This window comes from Archocentrus centrarchus, chromosome 7 (assembly GCF_007364275.1).
Source record: "Archocentrus centrarchus isolate MPI-CPG fArcCen1 chromosome 7, fArcCen1, whole genome shotgun sequence".
Lineage (NCBI taxonomy): Eukaryota > Metazoa > Chordata > Actinopteri > Cichliformes > Cichlidae > Archocentrus > Archocentrus centrarchus.
In genome coordinates this window covers 26139283-26159792 of record NC_044352.1, presented here as the reverse complement: position 1 = coordinate 26159792, position 20510 = coordinate 26139283, and the positions used below count along the sequence as shown (strand labels likewise).

General features: G+C 40.6%; 1 protein-coding gene across 2 annotated transcripts in view; it reads left to right on the top strand.

Annotated features, from left to right (window-relative positions):
* celsr3 (cadherin, EGF LAG seven-pass G-type receptor 3) overlaps positions 1-20510 on the top strand; it is a 129235-nt gene that overhangs the window by 82758 nt on the left and 25967 nt on the right. For both annotated transcript variants that reach the window (XM_030734282.1, XM_030734281.1), the window contains exons 15-25: positions 2120-2240; positions 3537-3720; positions 4792-4893; positions 5017-5111; positions 6134-6343; positions 12209-12407; positions 15885-16073; positions 16165-16351; positions 17116-17283; positions 19055-19181; positions 20245-20451. In XM_030734282.1, coding sequence (XP_030590142.1) covers positions 2120-2240; positions 3537-3720; positions 4792-4893; positions 5017-5111; positions 6134-6343; positions 12209-12407; positions 15885-16073; positions 16165-16351; positions 17116-17283; positions 19055-19181; positions 20245-20451 — 1789 coding nt within the window. The remainder of the gene's footprint in view (positions 1-2119; positions 2241-3536; positions 3721-4791; positions 4894-5016; positions 5112-6133; positions 6344-12208; positions 12408-15884; positions 16074-16164; positions 16352-17115; positions 17284-19054; positions 19182-20244; positions 20452-20510) is intronic.

Here is a 20510-nt window from a genome sequence, read left to right as displayed (position 1 = left end):
ACACACACACACACACACACACACACACACACACACACACACACACACACTCTAAGGTTATCTGTGGTTATGTTAAACTGTGTGAAGTAAGCGTGACCCTGACCTGACCCCGTCCCTTCTTCCTGCCTGTGAAATCCACACAGCTTAAGATTTATCTCATGATCTGCTCATTGTGTGAGCTCGTGTCCCCCATGGTCGTCTTTGATCTAGTGTGTGTGTTTTTCACAAAGACACACATTTTCTTCTGCTGATGAAATATCTGTCTACGAGTCTGTTTCCCCCAGAAATTCAAAGTGGCTTTAATGGCATGAAAGATTTAGAAATATTGTTCTCATATCGTAGAGTTTGTCCAAATATTTGATGAGTACACAGTGAAAATTGTATGAAATTTAAACCAACATGAAAATTGGATCTATATTAATTTTACACAGTTTTTGCAACAAAACATATGCATGCATCTGCACATAGTTCTTCCTCTTTTTTTTCCTAATAAACCAAATCGCTCATTAATCATCTTTGCATCATGAGTGTGCCTCATTTTCCTTTTTGTTAAGTTGCCACCATGCACTGAAGGATGATAAAATCAGTTATGGATTAACATTTTATATTATGGCTTCTTTCATATGAGGGGTTGCTGATTTTTATCATTTTAGTTTAAGGTTTTATGCCTTGTCAGAGTACTTTTAAAGTGTTCTGAACCCGGGTGAGCTCATTATATTTTATAGAGGACTACTTTTTTATGGCTCTATTTGTATTTGTAAACCTATACCATTTCCTATAAGTATGTCAGACATTATGAAATATTATAATGTAATTAATAATGGTTATCAATCATTTTTATGCAAAAAGGAGTTAACCCGACTCACCTCTGTTAACTGAGCTTTTTTCATCGTCACTATCTGCCTCAAGGCTGCTCCAGTAATAAATCGTTCTGCTGTAGGTCTGTTAGTCACGGTTCCCTGCAAAACAATGCAGTGATAATGTTAAAAGCATAAATGTATTTCCGGGCTCATAAATGACCCTAACTTACCAATATCCTTGTCACACTAATGAGCCATTTCCTGTAAAATAAAAAATAAAATAAATAAATAAAAGTTCAGATGGCTAACATCTTGAAATAGAGAAAATGTAAAAGTTTTAGCAGTTTTAAAGCTAACATGAAAAATAATCTTAAATGACTCGCCAGTTTGAACACATTTCTCATTTAGGAAAGACCCCTACTAGGCACATATTCATCAAAGCACAGCTGGAGCAGCTTCCGCTAAAAGCCCTGTCTTTGTTTCTGTGCACCCTGAGTTATGATCAGACAAAGTATTTTGCATTTAAGATGCCAAAAATACACAACAGGGAGAGACAATCTTGATATTCTGTTAGGCTCACTTACGTCTGATTTTTGCACTCCGAGAGGTTCCACGAGGTGCAATTAAGGGGGGTGCACGACGGTATGCATTAAGTGTGAGAGGCACTCATCTCCTCAGTGAACCATTAGACATTAGAGACCAGGAGGAAAGCACATTAAGTGAGATGTGAGCAAATGATGAGTGAACATAAAAAATGTTATTTTTATGGAGCCAAAATTCAGTTGCAGTTTAGTAGGATGGGAAAAAAGGATTTTAAAATGAATGAATGAATGAGTACCAAACCTAATAAATGATTTAAATGGGTGAGAAGGATCTCTTCTCTGGTAGATTACTGTTCAACGTGTGGCTGTGCCAGCAAAAATGAGTTCTTGATGCTTAAGTGTTTTAAGTTTGTGGGTGTATCGGAAGTCTAATACACATCCTTAATCTTATTGTTAAAAGCCTGCCTATACATTTTGTATAATATCTTCTTTCTGTGACGCAGCGTATGCAAATGTGCACATTCTTGTAATGTTTGTATGTTTACCTTTGTCTGTCAATATTAATACCCCCCCCAGTTCAATCCCTTCCATGGCTTCCTCCATTTCATACTTTTTTCCATCTCTTTGTTCCCACTAATTATCTCGAAGTCAAAGGGAACATCGAATCCTTTGAAGAATGAATAAAAGTTTTTGACAGGCTGTGCTGCTCAGTTGGTGTTTTTCTCTTTTATCTAATCTACCCTGTGTTAATGGCTTTGTTTCTGTGTGTGCGTGTAGGATTGATCATCAGTGTCCCAGGGGTTGGTGGGGATCTCCAACCTGTGGACCGTGTCACTGTGACACCAATAAAGGCTTCGATCCTGACTGTAACAAGACCAGCGGACAGTGTCAGTGCAAGGTAACCACACAAAGACACACAAAACCGGCAGCGCACACTCTGCAGCTTTCATGCGTGGTTTGAATGCTAACTTGTATATTATGTCATAAAGTGCATAGAAAGATCTAACTGAAATACTCCAAGTCTTGTATTAGAGGGTTATCAGAGGTTAACACAGGGAGAACTGTTTGCATGTTCTTCCTGTGGGTTCGCGGTTTTCCTCTGGGTATTCCTGCTTCCTCCTACAGACCAAAAGCATGCAGTGTTAAGCTAATTGGTTGTAGGCGTGGATGTGTGAGTGTTTGGTTGTCTGTCTCTTTGTGTTAGCCCTGCGATGGGCTGGTGACCTGCCCAGTGTGTATCCCATCTCTCATCCTATGATAGCTGCGACTGGCGCCATCCTATGACCCTAAGTTTGATAAGAAATTGGATGAATGGATGAGTAGTTGTTGTATTACATAATTGATGGAGGTAAAAAAAAAGAAGAGTAAATATGGCCCTTTTGGTATAAAGATAAATATTTTAAACTGTCATGTTTAAAATGTATAACTCTGTTGATGACGTAGACCCCCAGCCACCCAGGAAACACCTCTCAGGTTGATAGGCTAATCCAGATGTGCAGACACCAACCATGATATGATGATCATCCCCACATATTGAAATCTCTGATCTGTAAATGTGTGCATGTGTGTATTGATATGCTTGTGTGCAGCCACTATGTTTAACTGTTTTATCTTGGCTTTAATCAGATTTTTTGACCCTAATCGTTAATCTGTGTGATTTTTCCCTAAAGCCACTCCTGATAGCTACTGTACACGGTGCACACATGATCACAGATGAGTCCAAGCATTAGATGTGGGAGTTTTACTGAGCAGTCGCTATATTGAATTTCAGCTGGCAGGAACTATGTGCATGGGATAAACAATGAGTGTGTCTAAAATGAGGTGTCTTTTCTCTGTAGTTGATCACTGTGTTGATTTGAGAATCACGTTAAATACATTGGTGATGTTGCACCATCATCCATAGGGAAAAATGAGTATTCCCGAACTGGTTGGAAGTGGTTGCTGGCAGTTGGAAGGGAAAAATGTGTATTTCCAAGTGAGTTGTGGCGAGTGTTTGCTGGCTGTCACTGGGTGTGTGAGTGGAGCCTTAAATGTACTCTGTATTCTCAAGCTGAGCAAACTTTTTTTTTTTAATTCACTGTATAAATCTCACACTAATGCATGGTGACATGATTGTAACACATTGTTAATTTGTATGGTTGAGACTGATTTGTGCGCAGTTGCCTTTGCATACCCTGTCCTTGTGTGTGTTCAGGAGTTCCACTACCGTCTGCGTAACTCTGACACCTGCCTGCCATGTGACTGCTACCCGGTGGGGTCTTTCTCACGGGCATGTGACCCCGAGTCAGGCCAGTGTCAGTGCAGGCCTGGCGTAATCGGTCGCCAGTGCAACGCATGCGACAACCCGTTTGCAGAGGTCACAAATTCGGGCTGTGAAGGTGAGAACAAGAAGCAGCTCAGTTCAGAGTTTGTCATTTGTTTTTGTCAACTTTTAGCTGCTTTTCTAAGAAATCAAATAAAAAAACAGTGAGCGTCAGTGGGGACTCTGAACTTTGAGTCTGCTTATTTTCATATTTCAGATTTGGGAAAATTATGCATCTCACTGTTGCCTGTTGAGATTACTCCTGTTTACACAGCAGGGGGCTACAGCATTCATTCATTCATCTGCTGGTGTGCTCAGCATCACATCTCAGGCATCAGCGCTTGGGGGTGAAAAAGAAATTGAATAAATAACTTCAGTAATTCTAAAACTCTGCCTGAAGGCAAGCAATATTAGTGTGAGGGAGTCAATCACTTGTAGAAAACAGTTTGTTCTAAAAGCTGCTTTGTGTATTAAAAGTGCTTCACTGACTTGATGAAAAAGAACCAAATGAATGAAAAAAAAAAATCAGCTGTTTTTTCCAAGTTGGATTTAGTATGAAACCTTTTCGTGGCGTCATATTTTCTAAAAGTTGTCAGAACAATTTCATCGTCTGCATGTCTTTTGTGGTAAACTGCAGATAACTTTAAACAAGGAGTGTGATTTTTAAGATGGGTTCAAAAGCACTCAGAGTAAATTATATGTCGAGACAAAGAGACGTGAATGAAAATAATGTGCCACTTGTGAGCTTTTACCATATTTACCTATCATTGTGTAATCACAGGATTCCAGTTTCGACACTGTTCTGTCTTTTTTTGAAAATGGTCATGTTTGTCAAGCCTCTGCCCGAGTCTGGAGACACAAAGAAACTGTTAATTATATTCATCGTCTATTTAACAGCTTCCAGTCGATTCTCTCACCCTTTTCTTCCTATTATGTGCAGCTTTGTTAGTTCCAGCGTCCCCACTTGTAATTACTTCTTTTAGTGAGATGCCGCTGTTTTATTCTCTCACAATCATTTACATTTTCTTTGCCGCAAGTCAAAAGAAGAACTTTTTTTTTTTTTTACATTAAGAGTGATGTTTGTTATGTTTTTAAATGGAAAAGGTTGTTGAACTGATAAGGGTTTTAATTAATGTTCTCTCTGCAGTCATTTATGATGGGTGTCCAAAGACCATTACTCAGGGGATCTGGTGGCCACGTACCAAGTTTAACCTGCCTGCTGCAGTGCCCTGCCCCAAAGGCTCTGTCGGTCCGTACACATTAACACAAATGCATTCAAACACAGTGATATGGATGCACGTATTAATGCATTATTCATGCCAAGTCCTTGTGAGAAGACATTTGTAAAAATTCATGTTTCTCCTCCTTGCAGGTGCTGCCATTAGACACTGTGATGTGGAGAGAGGCTGGTTGGAGCCAGACCTTTATAACTGCACTTCACCTCCATTTGTGGAGCTCAGTGCCGCTGTATGTAGACTGCTAATGATCATGGGCAAATCTGTAAATATAATAACAGCAATTTAAGGGCATACCAGTGGTGTGGCGATTAGCAGTGTTGCCTCACAGCAAAAATGTCCTTGGTTCAAATCCAGGCTGGGGCCTCTCTGTGTGGAGCTCTCCCCGTGGTTGTGCAGGTTCTCTCCGGGTGCTCAGATGTCCTCCCACAGTCCAAAACCTGTGTGGGTTAGATTAACTGGTGATTCTAAACTGGCCGTAGGTGTGAATGGTCGTCTGTCTCTTTGTGTTAGCCCTGCAAAAAAATGGCAACCTGTCCGGGGTGTATCTGGCCTCTTGCCCTACGACAGCTGGAATATATCCCAGCTACATGCATGGATATACTCCAGCATACCATTTTTAGCTCGGCTGTTTCAAAGAATAAAGTCGAGCTATTGTCATAGCCTTGGCGTCTGCGTCAGTGTCTATGCCACAAAAATTTTAACATTGGCCATAAATTAAGAACGATGTGACCTAGGATGATCAAATTCACACCATAGAGGCATATTGTTCAAGCTTCACACACTTCTTCAGTGACTTTACTATAACAGCACTTTGACCCACCCCTCCTCATTCACCACAGCTGCTCAGTGGTGCTCTTGTTAGAGATGGACTAAAAATGCCTCATAGCCCCTCCAGTTTATTTGAACGCTTGCACCTGCTTCTCTTTAACACACAGAAGTCCAGTGATTAAAAAGTTAGTTCTGAACATCTAAATTAAAAATTTTCTGCTGCAGGAATATTTAAATTAGGTTTGAGTTAATTTTCTTTTTTAAACAGTCACTATTATTTTTAATATGCAGCTGAAATGCTTTCTCAGTCATTACCAATTTCATTCCTGTCTTGAAATAATCCTTCAGTCTGAAAGTTATTCAAGGACAGATTTGCCTTTTGAACAGACAGCTGAAATGCTCTTACATGCAAATATGTCATCTGGCATTAAATCTCTTTATTCATTTCTTAAATGTTTTTCCTGCTTCTGGATCTCTGTGTAGCTCGATTCCCTGGAGCGCAATGAGACAGAGCTGAACACCATCATGGAGAAGAAGCTTGCCCACCAGCTCCGCGATGTAACCGAGGCTACCGCCCGGCTCTATGGCAATGACCTGCAGATAGCTGAGCGACTGCTGTCCCGCCTCCTTACATTTGAGACCCAACAGAGCGGCTTCGGGCTCACCGCCACCCAGGATGCACACTTCAATGAGGTAAAAATTACATCTTTTTGAAAATTTCTTCACACTCTGTTTGTGTCCGTGTATTGTACACTGATGTTTCAGCAGGCGGGAGAAATGTGATGAGGAGGGAGGTGCTGGAAACAAATGAAGGGGCTGTTTAGTGGCTCTTAGGATCCTTTCTGATCGGAATCTAAGGGACATGTTGGAAAAGAGCGGACACCAGCATAGAAACAATTCATCAAACACCATCATGAGCAGTTCAAAGATAATTTGTTGGTATATTGATAAAATGTCACATTTATTGACCAGATATCGAAAGTATAGATAAAATGCAAGTTTTGAAAGTTTTTTGGGAGAACACGGTAGATGGAGAGGTGTGAAAGTAGATTTCTTTTTTTTTTTTTTTTTTATGTGTGAAAATCAGAATATGTTCTTCTAAAACTCGCTTTACTGGCCGGCTTTATCAGAATGTCAGTGGAAACTCAACAAGCCGATCACTAAGGAGAGCATCCATCTAACTACTGTAAATGTGTCTCTCTTTGAATGCTCTATTGGGAGAAATTATTAATAATATCTGCTCTGTTGGTGCGAAATTAAATATCACAATGAAACATTGAGTACGTTAAAACTTTCTGGAGTTATTCAGACTTTCTATTACTATACTACTGCCACCAGCAGCTACAAATCTGCACAGGATCTCCCAGAAGACATAAAATAGCTTCTGTTATTTAAAACTCTAGATGTGATTGATATACTGTACCATTATGGGGTACAGACCCAGTGACTAGACATTACAACAAGATGTCTTTTCTCAGAAATGGGACGTAACGTTGCTATGGTGATGTGGTGACAGTAACTCGTGAAATATTGCACCCATGTCATCTCCGCATATTAACTGACAGAATCTCGTTTTTACCTGATACGATGCCTTCAGCTGAGGATGCATGAGCTGACAGACGAGCATTTAAAAATGTTGGCGTTCTGACATAAAGGAGGTAACAGACATCACTGTTTTATTTCGCCATAAATATTTAGGCTTATATATCAAAACTGGCTGACAGCGAATGAGCTGTTCCCGTTCCATACATCAGAAATAAGTGGCTGAAGAATCCAGGAATGCAGGAATCCCACCTCCTGCTAGCTCCGGTTTGCAGCCACGTGTGTCAGTAATTTCCTAATTGCTTGCTGACATGAAACTGACAGCTCACTTGCTTATAATACTTTACTGCGGTAGTTACACTTATTCTCATTCATGAGGTGAATTTAAATTGTAATTTCTGCGGGAAATTTCCTCTCCGTGTCACTCAAACGGTTGTAATAGTCGTAAAGTATCGTGTGGAATTTCTGTTCGAAACGAGCAGTTTTTCTCAGGGTTATTAATAATGATCTCACCACATTTTCCCTCTTTAATCTTTAACTGATGAGTTAGTTCCAGCTTTTTTTTTTTTTTTTTTTTTTAATGCAGCCAGGGTGTGATTCATTCACTTTAATTAGGGACTATAGTGGGCAATAAAAAAGATGCATTTTTCTCCAGTACAGTATCCACAGCTGACACTGGGATGCAATTCATAATTTATGCTAACAGGGAGGATTTTGGGCCACCCAATGGTATCTGTAGCTGTGCTGAAGCAGACCAGCTAGCAATAGAAAGTGAGTGGTTGTGATTTATTCTCACATAGTCCGAGCAAAAAATGTCACATGCGACTGTTTAGATGTAAAATTCCCCTAATGCACGCCGGCTGTGTTTTGCCCGTGACATTTGCTTTGTTAGTCCATACTGTATAAGACATTTGAACTAGTCCTGGTTTAAGGTGCGGTCTTTATGCTCCATCCGAGCTGCACACCTTGTGGCTAAGAGACAGAAAATGCACGCCAACCCACTGGAGTAAGACTTCACTATGTCATCTTATGAAGGAAAAAAGTAATCTTAAATCAGTGTAGCTGAATTTGCTGCGGCACTCGAAGGTATCACAGTTTGAACATCACACCAAACATACAGCGCACGCACACACACACAAGCAGTTGCTATGGCGACCTGGTAGCAGCATTAATGATGTCTTCTACTGAGTGAAAACAAAAACCTTTTCCTGCCTGTCATTTCATTGAACCTGACAGTCAGTCGGAAACACGGCCATTAGGATTGGTTAGCGGGTTTGTAGTGTCACAAAGCCAGTCTACTGTATGTTGGCGCATTAGCACATTAATGGCTGCCGTCAGCTCGGCTCACCTGACTTGTAACCTCAGCCTCTGCCGCTAAAACTGTTGCACTGACTGCATCTCAAGTTATAATGAGGTAGCTTTGTTTTATTGTGGCATCACTGAAGGGAAGCTACAAGCTGCCCCTTTTTTTTTTTTTCCCTCAACAATGGAAAATATATATCTGATAATACTTGACACATTTCAAACAACGGCAGCTATTAAGGCCAGACGAACAAGTAATGCTGAACACGGTTACTATAGTAACCCAGTGGCGGTGATAGAGCCCTGTGGCTTCGGGAGAAATGGAGGAAAGTAGAGTTACATCAGGTATGTAGCGGTGACTGGAAGAAGATGAAAACCTTTCATATTCAAGCTGTGATCAAATCCATGAATACTGCTCTGCTGATGCATGGATGTGACCGCGCTGTGACAGAATCTTAAAATGTAGTTGTAGTTTTTCTTAAATGAAGAAAGAGAAGTGCTGAAGAGCTGAATTTAAAAAGACAATTTTTAAAATTGCATGTTACAAAAAAAAAAAATTGGTCTCTGTGTGGCAAGAATTATATGTTAACCTGTCATCCATGCTGCCTTTGTCAATCTCTCTCTGTGTTTCTGTCATCTGCTGCCTTTAAAATTGTTCTTTTTCATCCTCCTTTTTTCTCGCCCTGTTTCTTTTCAATAAAGTTTATACAGGCTCTTGCGGCATGCACGGGCGCTGAGCTCAAGAGCCACCGATTTTCCCTTTTGCAATTTTTCCAGTTTCCAATTTTCCAGTTTTCTCTACGGCACAGATGAGGTTTAACTGGGCGTGTTTTCTAAGAGCACAGCAAGCACTTTTATTCAGAGACTAATTTATTCATAGCAGTCTTCTGACCCTCTTTGAGCCAAGATATCTCACTACACATGCAGCAGCACTCACAGAGGTCATCTTCAAAAAGTCAGCAGGAACATTAAGAGAGAGAGAAGTTCACTTCTAATATACATACAGTAACTTGACTCAATAACGTCTTAAGAACAGTGAAATGATAAGAAGCACAAAAAACTAGAATGATCCCTTTTTTTTATACTGTCACACAATTTATTTTGTCCTTTCTCCCACCTCCAACACTCCCTATCTTCTCTCCATTTTTCCATCTCATCACAACTTTTCACCTCCCTGCCTCTGCGCCTTCTCTCTCTTATTTTCTCTTTTTTCTGCCCTTTTCACTCACTCATGCACAATCCCTCTTTGCGATTCTCCTCCCCCTTAACAGTTCACTGCGTTCTTCATATACGGCACCGCATGTACCTTCCCTTGTTTGTCTGACGGTTGTGTCGTATGTGTTTTTTCTTTCTTTTTTTCTCCCCAGAGCAATATATGACACCGCAGTGCTTTATTGGGTCTAGTGCAGTCTGACCGTAAGGAATCAAAATTCCTCACTCTCTCTCTCTTTCACTGTTATTACTCTTTGTTCAGTCCTCCTACCAAGGCTGTGCAGTCCAGACTAATCTCTGAGAGGCCTCCATCCATAGTCACCAATCCTCTGTAAAAAAGCAGTGACATGGGAGCACTGATGGTGGTGAAGCTTGTTCTAATTGGGGTCAAGACTTGTTCGAGTTTCAGCTTGGAATTTTTATCACTGTTGTGCTCAAAGCAGCCGGACAAAAGGCGTGACAATGAGGCCTGTGTCTCCTTTCCTCAGCCAGAACCAGATTCTCATGTTCTGACCTTTTATTCCTCATTTTCCTCCCTCTCTTAATCTTTACTGTCTGAATCATCTCCCTGTGCGCCTTCACCATCTCTATTTTCTGTATCTTATGTCTGTCCTTCCACAAATTGGTGTTTTATATAGTTATGTAGTGTGTGTGTGTGTGTGTGTGTGTGTGTGTGTTTTAAAATGAGTTCCATTATTGATCCTAAAAAATGTCCAAAACAAGTAGATAAATAATTAAAAACAATGTTACCATCAGAGGGACACTTTGATAGATTGTAGCAGTATTTATATATTGTTGTCAGTATAATAATAATTCTGTTGGGATGGGCTAAAAATTATTTTAAAAATTTTTTATTTCTAGTAGATAATACAAACAACATCTTTCAGATACAAAAGGCACTTCACGAAAAAAAAAAAAAAGATAAAAAGAACAATGGAAATGAATGTTTGGTAACAAGAAACTGGCGGTCGTCATAATCCAGCCACACAGCCTCAGCAGGCTTCGTGTAGTCTTCCAGTCATATGCAAACTAAAACACTCTGTTGCCTTAAAGTCTTGGAACAACAGCTCTGATAATAGAAGCCATCAGAGGATTAAGTCTTTTTTCTGTTAGCAGAAAACATTGTAACTGACTGTCCCTGGTGAAAGTCTTGTGGCTAAATGTTTGGCTTTTGTGAAAATGAACAATTCATCTTTTTTGTTAAATCTTTAACCAGTGTTTTAATAGTTGTGTCCCTCTGTGTAGGACAAAAGAACTTAACTCTCTCTCTCTCTCTCTCTCTCTCTCTCTCTCTCTCTATATATATATATATATATATATATATATATATATATATATATATATTAGGGGTGGGACTTTAACGCGTTAATTTCGATTAATTAATTATGGGGAAATTAACGCGTTAAAAATTTTAACGCATTTTAATCGCACTTTGCACCGTGGAACGTTTCTCAGTGCACGAGTTAATTTTTTTAATTGAGTCCCACCCCTAATATATATATATATTAGGGGTGGGACTCAATTAAAAAAATTAATCGAATTAATTACAAGCTTTGTAATTAATTAATCGAAATTAATCGCATTTTAATCGCATTTCAATATTTGACATGAGAAATATTAATTTAAGTTTAGTTGATGAATAAATCAATATACATAAGCTTAAACTTTAAAATTTTGTTCATTTTCCCACCAGTCTGCTACACAGACCAACGAAGGGTGGAAGTGCTCCTGTGATAAGCAAACTCCTGAAATTAAAGTTAAGCATCATAACTGGATAGTTTTATTCAACATTAATGTCTCACTTGTTATAGTTGGAAATTAATCATTAGCTCAGCTGTATTCCTTGATGTTGAAATGTGTTATGCTTGTTTTAACAGCTTATTTTGAATTAAAGACTTAAAATTAAACCACAAAAAGGAGAAAAAGTTCGTTCTCCGTTTAACCAGCTGTTTTTACACAGCTGTGCTTCACACTCACGGTTGCTAGGCGACATGAGCTACGCAGAGGTGACGGCAGCTGATATGAAGGCTAGCCGCTCACTTCCGGCCTTTGTGGTGTTCGTGGGCTGTGAAAGACGTGGGCCGGGTCCTTCGCAGGATGCGGCCCCTAATTTGGACATTGTGCGTCGATATAATCTGTATGCCTGGAACTCGCGCACTGAGAAACGTTCCACGGTGCAAAGTGCGATTAAAATGCGTTAAAATTTTTAACGCGTTAATTTCCCCGTAATTAATTAATCGAAATTAACGCGTTAAAGTCCCACCTCTAATATATATATATATATATATATATATATTTTTTTTTTTTTTTTTTTTTTGAGTTTTCTGTCTGTTTTCCTGTTCCACTATCTCAGATAATATTTAATATTTCTTAATGGTTCTTAATAACTGTCCTCGGAGACAATGCACTAAAGCACCCCCTGAGAAGTCATGTTACTTTAATGGGTTCTTTTTTTAGTTTTGTTTCCCTTTTACTAATTCCTAATCCTTCTGCTGCTGCCAGAACGTCCTGCGAGGCTGCAGTGTGCTGTTGGGTCCTAGTACCTCTGGGCTTTGGCGGGCTCTCGCTCAGAGTCAGAACCACATCCCAGGCAGCGGTCCGGGAGCGCTGATGGAGCTGCTGGAGCAGTACGCCAAGAATCTGGCTCAGAACATGAAACTCACCTACCTCAACCCCGTGGCGCTGGTTGCTCCCAACATCGGTGAGTGTGGACTGCATATGCAGTGTGCAGACATGCAGACGTGATACAATAATTAATAATCACTAGTCAGACCCAAAATTAAACGAGACAGTAATAAAATCTTAATCTTTACAAATGATATGCTGCATTTTTCTCACAATACTGTAAATCAGTGCTGTGAAATCAGCCATAATGAGTCATTGTAAAGCATGAGATGAACAGCACTAATGCGAATGATGATGATGGCACAGCCAGAATGTTGGCAGCACCACAGAGAGAGATGGATTTCACACTCCCACTCAGACAGCAGCTAATGCTTTCAGCACATGCACAAACTCCCCCCGAAGCACTGCAGCGCTGGCCAACATACATCATTTAGATGTACAGATGCCAAACATACACATCATCACACACGTGCTGGAATTTAACATTACTGGACATGCAGGCTCCTAAGAGTCAAGGTTATTAAAGTTTTATGCAGTTGCTGCCATCCCTTGTGCGCTTCGCTCTAATCCACATTTTTCTGTCACTTTCACAGTGTCAGAAATGCTGTTAGATAATCTGCACCACATACAACAAGGCGAGGTGTTGAAATAGCAGCAGCGGCAGCTTTGGCAGGGATCAAGCCACTGACAATGAATTTCACACTCAGTTAATACTCTTAACTGAACGATTGAATTCCTTTAAAAATACTTTTCACCCAAAACTCATCAAAGTTGCCAGCCACTGAATTTTGCCTGAGCAGCTTCTTCCAGTGTAGTTTGGTCACACAGAAACCACAATCTCCTGTCATGCCAGTCTTGGCCAGTATTGACTTGACACACACATTTCTTTATCTTTGTGAATCTCTTTGTTAGTTAACCTGTGTTTGCTTTGGAGTTCTTACAAAATCCTGTCTTTTAACTCTGAATTGAAGCCAGATGATGAGCACAGTGAAGGCAAAGTAATGAGAAACATGACTGACAGAAATGTTTTCACTGCAACACACACACGCACGCACGCACACACACCTACGTACACGCACAGTTGATGCTGTGGGTAAACATGACTAACATGGGAAAGAATATGGATGAATATTTATTAAGGTTTTTGTTGTCGTTGATGATGCTGGCAATAAAAACACACATTTGCCTTTTCTTAAGTTCTTAAATTTTACATCAGCATTATCAGATAAACTTTCTTGCTCTTCACACCAGTAGGCAAGCACACACACACATGCACACACACATGCACGTGTTTTTCTCCTCTCTCTGTATTGAGGGCTGTTTGTTGGATCAAGTGTTTAATCATTATTGAACACTCCATATTGATGCACTTCTAAAATTGTGTGTGTGTGTGTGTGTGTGCGTGTGTGTGTGTGTGTGTCTGTGCGTGTGTGTGTGTGTGTTTATGGATTTTTATATTCTCTCATCCTACTGAATCACAAACACAGAACAAATGTTATAAAAGTGAAAATTGTTGTGTGGTTGAATCAAAGTAAAAAACTAAACTTTGAATAAAACTGTCAAATTGAGTAATGGTACGAGCCATCTCAGATTACTTTTACTGTCTCAGTGGAAGCTGATTTGATGCTTGATGGCATAAAAGAGGATACAGGTGCTGATTAGGGCTCCGCAATCATGGTCAAAATGATAATTACAATCATTTTGTCCAATATTGCGATTTGTCACAATTTGTCAGTTGTAAATGTAAACAGAATATTGCTTCAGTATCTTTACATCTATAGAAATGTTTCCATCAAATTAATATTGGTCCTCCTCATTCACCTAAATTCACTGTACCAAAAACCCCAACACAGAACTGAATTCAGCAGGGCACATTCCTCCTAATCTGTATAAATTAATCTTTGAGGGCAAATAATGTCTTTCACACTGTTCATTCTACCTCCATGATGGATGTGGATAAAACTTGTAGCAAAGTATTACACAGCTGTGAGATTCCTCTCTTTCTCCCCTGCAGCATTTTGCTTATATGTTTTGCCACTTTAGAAGAATAACTAAGGAGATGGTAACACAGCTTTTGTGCAGTGTGTTGACCATTTGTTACTCACCGTGTTTATTGGAAACGTGTTGTTGGTGACTTCAGTGCATCTTTGTGAGCTGGATGGATACGCTGGCATGCTCACTGTTAAGGATGTCTGAGCTGATGTTGGATGATTCACGTCAGCAACCTCTGCACTGTTTTCCTTGGCCTGTATTGATTATAGTGCAGTTTGTGGTGGCTTTTCAGGCAATTGAATTTTGTTGTATATCTGTCTTTTAACATTGTGGTACTCGTGGGTGCAGGGAACAGCTGTGATTTGACACATACAAGCACTAATTTAGGGAGTGCTTGATTTGCTTTTGCTTTGCATTTCAGTTGGTTTAGCACACATTTTAAATATCGCTTGATCATGCTCATTTAGCCAAAATCATGACTCAGATTAAAATTGGATTGATTTAAATCAGTAGTCAAGTCCAGCTTTTATCAACCGGCCAATGTGAAGCCATTTCTTTCTCTGTATCACTTTAAGATTTGAATTCATGCTTTTGTCACAACTAGTTTAGATTACTGCAGTGCACTTTAGGTTGGGCTGAACCAGACATTTACTTTCAGATTGATTTTAAAATTCATTTATTTGTTTTTAAATGTCTTCATGGCCTTGCCCCACCACATCTCTCTGACCTGTTTCAACGTCCCCCTCACGCTCACTCAGATCAGCTGACCAAAGACAAAGAGGGCGCTGAGAGGTGACCTCGCTTTTGCAGTTGCCGCCCTAAAACTGTGAAATGATCTCCCTTTGCACTTCAGGAAGGCTTAATCACTCTCTGCCTTTAAATCCTCTCTTAAAAACACATTTCTTCTCTTTGGCTTTTAACTCAGTCTGAGACATTGGCCCTTGTTGTTTTAAATTGTTTTAACTGCGGTTTTATTTTATTTTATTTTTAATGTTTTATTGTTTGCTCTGTGGTCCACTTCCGATCCTCACATGCCCATTGTTGGTGCTTTCGGCAGGTAACAGGGGTCAGCTTGGACACCTTGACTGGTCTGCAGCTGTGCGGCCCCATATACAGTACAACAAACTACAGTATTCTGACACCTTTGTATCAGAAGCAGCATTAACATTTCTGGCAATTTGAGCTACAGTAGCTCATCTGTTGGATTGAACCACACGGGGCAGCCTTCACTCCCAGTGTGCATCGATGAGCCTTGCCCACCCATGACCCTGTCGCTGGTTCACCACTGTTCATTCCTTTTAATAGATACTGACCATTGCAGGCCGGCAACGCCCCACAAGACCTGCAGTTTTGGCGATGCTCTGACCCAGTCGTCTAGCCATCAGAATTTGTCCCTCGTCAAACTCGCTCAAACACATCAACTGCCTCATATAACATCAATTATTGAATATTGCCCTTATCTGCCCTTTAAAGTCTTCTTTTTCTCCTCTGACTGACATCTGTGGCATTTATTTTGTCCAAAAATGTGATTATGTTTGTTTATTGCTGCATGTTTGTTCAGTCATGAACCTGGACCGTGTGGAGAACCACACCCATGTACGGCGCCGTTTCCCGCGCTACCACACCACCATGTTTCGGGCTCAGACTTTATGGGATCCCTACACCCATGTGATACTGCCCCCTGCTGCCCTAGTGCCACAAAGGCAGCGGCAGCACAACTGGAAGGAGAAGGAGCGGACAGAAAAAGAACGTAAGAAGAGACGCGTAAACTGAATAAAGGTTTTCAGAGTGTTTTGAGCTGAAGCCAAGAAAATGTTCTCATTCAAACTTTTCAATTTCAGCCTCAGCTCCTCAGAACACCGCTTCAGCACCTGTCAGCATCTCGGCCAATCAGACGGGAGAATACACTGCAGCAAGACGCACTGTTTCGCTGCCTGAGGCACCCATAACCATCGTGATCCTGCTGATCTACAAAAGTCTGGGCGCTGCCCTCCCTCCCAAGTACCATACAGACAGAAGAGGAGTGAGGTGGGAAGCTATAACACTTAGAATGCTAAAAATCTCATTATTGCAACTCTAAAAACCTCTAATGATTTATACCCATGTGTCTTTTATTTGGTGGAAATCAGTAGGCCAAAATTGCTTTTAAACGTGAGCATCACATCATTAAACAGAGATAATTATCTTTCAATTTTAACAACTTGCTGGGATTTTTTTCTTTTTTAATTCTGTGATTATAATTCATGCTATTGATCATTTAGTATCTAACGATGGAAAAAAAGGCTGAAAAAGATCCATCGCTGAAGCTTAAACTCACATCTTCAGGTTGCTCATTTGTATGAGCAACCATGAAAGATACGCGATTCTCTGCTGGATGAAACATCCAAAATGGCATCAAATCTTTACAACTTGAACATGTTTGGCATCTTTTCTCAATAAAAGCTGTCATACAGTATGAGTAACACCAGGAGTTCAGCAGAGTATCAGGACTAATTCAAGGGCTCTTTTCTCTGTTTTAATCATGCTGCCTTTACCTTGTTTTCTCTCCTCTTCTGCTGTTCCTCACTTCTCCTTTGGGCCTAATTAACAAGTAACAAGCTGTCCACTTTTCAGCTGGTGTCAATAATCAGTCATTTGTGTCTCATCTGGTTTACAAAACCCATTCCTCCCTCTTTCTTTTTTCTTTCTTAACTGTGTTTCTGCCTTTTTTAGAGTCCTAACCGGGATATCAAACTCTGCTTTCTGTCTGATCTGGAGGATGTGCTGTAACTTCTGTACTGTCTCTCCCTCAGGCTTCCCAGACATCCAGTAATGAACTCCCCGGTGGTCACTATCTCTGTCTACAACAACCAGACGTTTGTGGGCGGACAGTTGGAGCAGCCCATCTTACTGGAGTTCAAGCTGCTAGAGACTGCCAATCGCAGCAAGCCTCTGTGTGTACAGTGGAACCACAGCAGCCCGTGAGTACATAACATGTGATGTTTCACACTGTATTGATACTGTCTATACAACTGAAGTCCAGGGTACTGTGATACATCACTGCATGGCTTTAACATGCATTACTGTGTAGATGTGGGAAATACAAATTTGAAATTTGCGAAAGGTAAAGTAGTTGTCATAAAACTACAATATCTTAACATCAAAATATAAAGTTATTTTGAGTGCAGGTTTTGTCTTGCTTGTTTTAAAGTGTGAAATACATCAGCATTCAGGCTTTCTTGCTCTGCTGTTGAGGCAGCTGCTCTGGGTTTACTGCAGAGCTCTCACAGAAAGAAAAGCACCGATGTAACTATTGACAATAAGAAGTGAAGCGTCCACTGCAGTAAGTCGGGATGCACAATAACAAGGTTTAGAACTGGTCTGTCGAACAAGATTTGTTTGCTGAGGAAGTGTGGACATGGATATTAAACATATGAATTTGTGTTATGTGTTATCGTTACCACTGTAAAAGCTAAAGCTATTTAAAAACTAGCCAAAGGAGCGCCTTCGTTCACATGAAGATCTGCTTCTAAAATACAAAGCTTTAAATCAGTCCAGATCACTATAGCCAAAAGAAGATTATTTATAATGCCACTAATTTTCACTCTGTGACCACTTTTTTAGGTACATGTTTTCAATACAAATGTCTAATCAGCCAATCACATGGGAGCAACTCGGTACATTTAGTTGGTCAACATGGTCAAGACAACCTGCTGAAGTTTAAACTGATCATCAGAATGGGGAAGAAAGATGATTAAAGTGTGAATGTGGCATGGTTGTTGGTGCCACATGTGCTGGTCTGAATATTTCAGAAACTGCTGATCTGCTGGGATTTTCCCACACAGAGATATCTAGGATTTACAGAGAGGATCATCCAAAAAAGATAAAATACCCAGTGAGCGGCAGTTTTCCGGGTGAAAATACCTTGTTGAGGCCAGATGTCAGACTGCTTCAAGCTGACTGGAAGGTAACAGTAACTGAAAAAGCCACTCATTGCAACCAAGGTATGCAGAAGAGCATCTCTGAAAACACAACATATCCAACCTTAAAGCAGATGGGCTACAGCAGCAGAAGACCAAACCACATAGGTTCCACTCCTATCAGCTAAGAACAAGATATTGATTTGATTTGCACACGGCTACCATTGTCACCAAAACTGGATGATAGAAGATTGAAAAAGCATTGAGTCTCAATTTCTCCTGTGATATTGTATTTGGATGGTAGGGTCAGAATTTGGCATAAACAACCTTGTATCAACGGTTCAGGCTGGTGGTGGCGTAATGGTGTGAGGGATATTTTTGTAGCACTCTTGGGCTCCTCTGTACCAACACCACAGCCTTCCCTCAGGATTGTTGGTGACCACATCCATCCTTATATGACTACAGTGTATCCGTCTTCTGATGGCTGCTCCCAGCAGCAGATCCTCATCATGGATGAGCAGCTGACAAACCTGCAACTATGTGATGCTATGATGTCAACATGGACCAAAATCAGTGAGGGATGTTTCCAGCACCAGCCAAATCTGAGCCACAAATAATTAAGGCAGTTCTGAAGGCAAAAATGGGTCCAATCCAGTACCAACAGGGTGCACCTAATAAAGTGTCCAGTGAGTTTATTTTGGGCAGAATGGCTCTGTTCTTCTCTAATTATGGGAAAATGTCAGTGTGGACGCCAGCAGCAGGATCGCTAGTACAGAAGTCTAGTCATCTTTCTTGAAAGTTTGATTATTAACTCCCCGTTCTGTCTCTGCAGGTATGAGATCGGAGGCTGCTGGACGGTGAGAGACTGTATGGTGGTGTACAGAAACACGTCTCATGTGCGCTGTCAGTGCCAGAGACTGGGCACCTTTGGTGTGCTGATGGACAGTTCGCAGAGAGAGGTTAGTGATCAGCTACTTATTCTTAATCAAGATAAATCAAGATTTCAATCCTCTACCCTTTCTGTAGTGATGAAGCATTTCCCCTCAGTGAACCTTTTACTTCACCATGTCTGCCACATTGTCACAAGCCTGTTTTTTTTTTTTTTTTTACATTTAACAGTCTCAGCTGGTAATTGCCCAATCTGAAGAGAAAAAAACGTCTGGAACTGTAAACGAACAAATCCTGACTGACATTCAGAAGGCTACAGAAAGGCCTTGTTACAGCTGTAGAAGATTTCTACAGCTTAATGTAAACCTGTTGCCCAGCACTCCCCAGCATACTAAGTTGATGCTGTATTAGATATTGAGACAGGGAGCGTGTGGAATCAGAAACCCATTGTCTTATGATGACAATTTAAATTTTCTCCAAACTCAAAAGAGTTAATAGTTATATGAAATTAAGTAATTCATCATCATTAGTCCCATGGTATGAGGGGTATCTTATTCTCCTTCATCTGAGATGCTGTGGGGAAACCCAGTTTGCCCAAATGAAATTCTGCTGGTGTCTGCTGTGTTTACTGGCAGCAGAGGCTTTCAGAGGAAGCTCAGGCAGTGATGAATCGATTTGATGCTCTGGTTTCCCCCGACAGATAAGCTCGCTCTGCTAGTTGGTTTGGTTTGTTGTCTGATTCCTCGATTTTAATTAGTATTTTGAGGTTTTTTTCCTGAAAGGCATTTAAAGACTAACTTACCTTTCATGAGCTTTTTTTTCTAAAGATCATGCACTTTCTTGTCATGCAAATATTGTCAGCTCCCATTGAAGGCAGATGGGAGAGGGCAGACAGAGATGCAGACTAAAGTAGCAGCGTTTCAGCCTGTTGATGATGATGATTCATCTTCTGGCTTTTCTCAGTGTTTATCCTTTATGTTTGTGTCTGTCTTGCGTTGCAGTTTCTTTTCTCAGTAAGTTTCCCCCTCATTTCTTCTTTCTCCTTTCCTTTCACTCCGCGTACCAAAAATGATAAATCCACTAACAAGTTCTCTTTATCTCCTCCCTCCTTGTTCCCCTTCTCTCTGTGAGTAGCAGTTGGAGGGCGATCTGGAGACATTGGCCCTGGTCACATACTCTTCTTTGTCCATCTCCATGCTTGCTCTTCTTCTCACTGTCCTGGTGCTCTCCTGTCTGCGGGGCCTCAAGTCTAACACCAGAAGCATCCATTCAAACACAGCAGCAGCCATGTTTTTATCAGAGCTGGTGTTTCTGCTTGGGGTCAATCAGACTGAACAACAGGTATGTACTGGCAGGGGGGGGGGGGGGGGGGGGGGGGGCTTTCTGCATCCATCACTGTT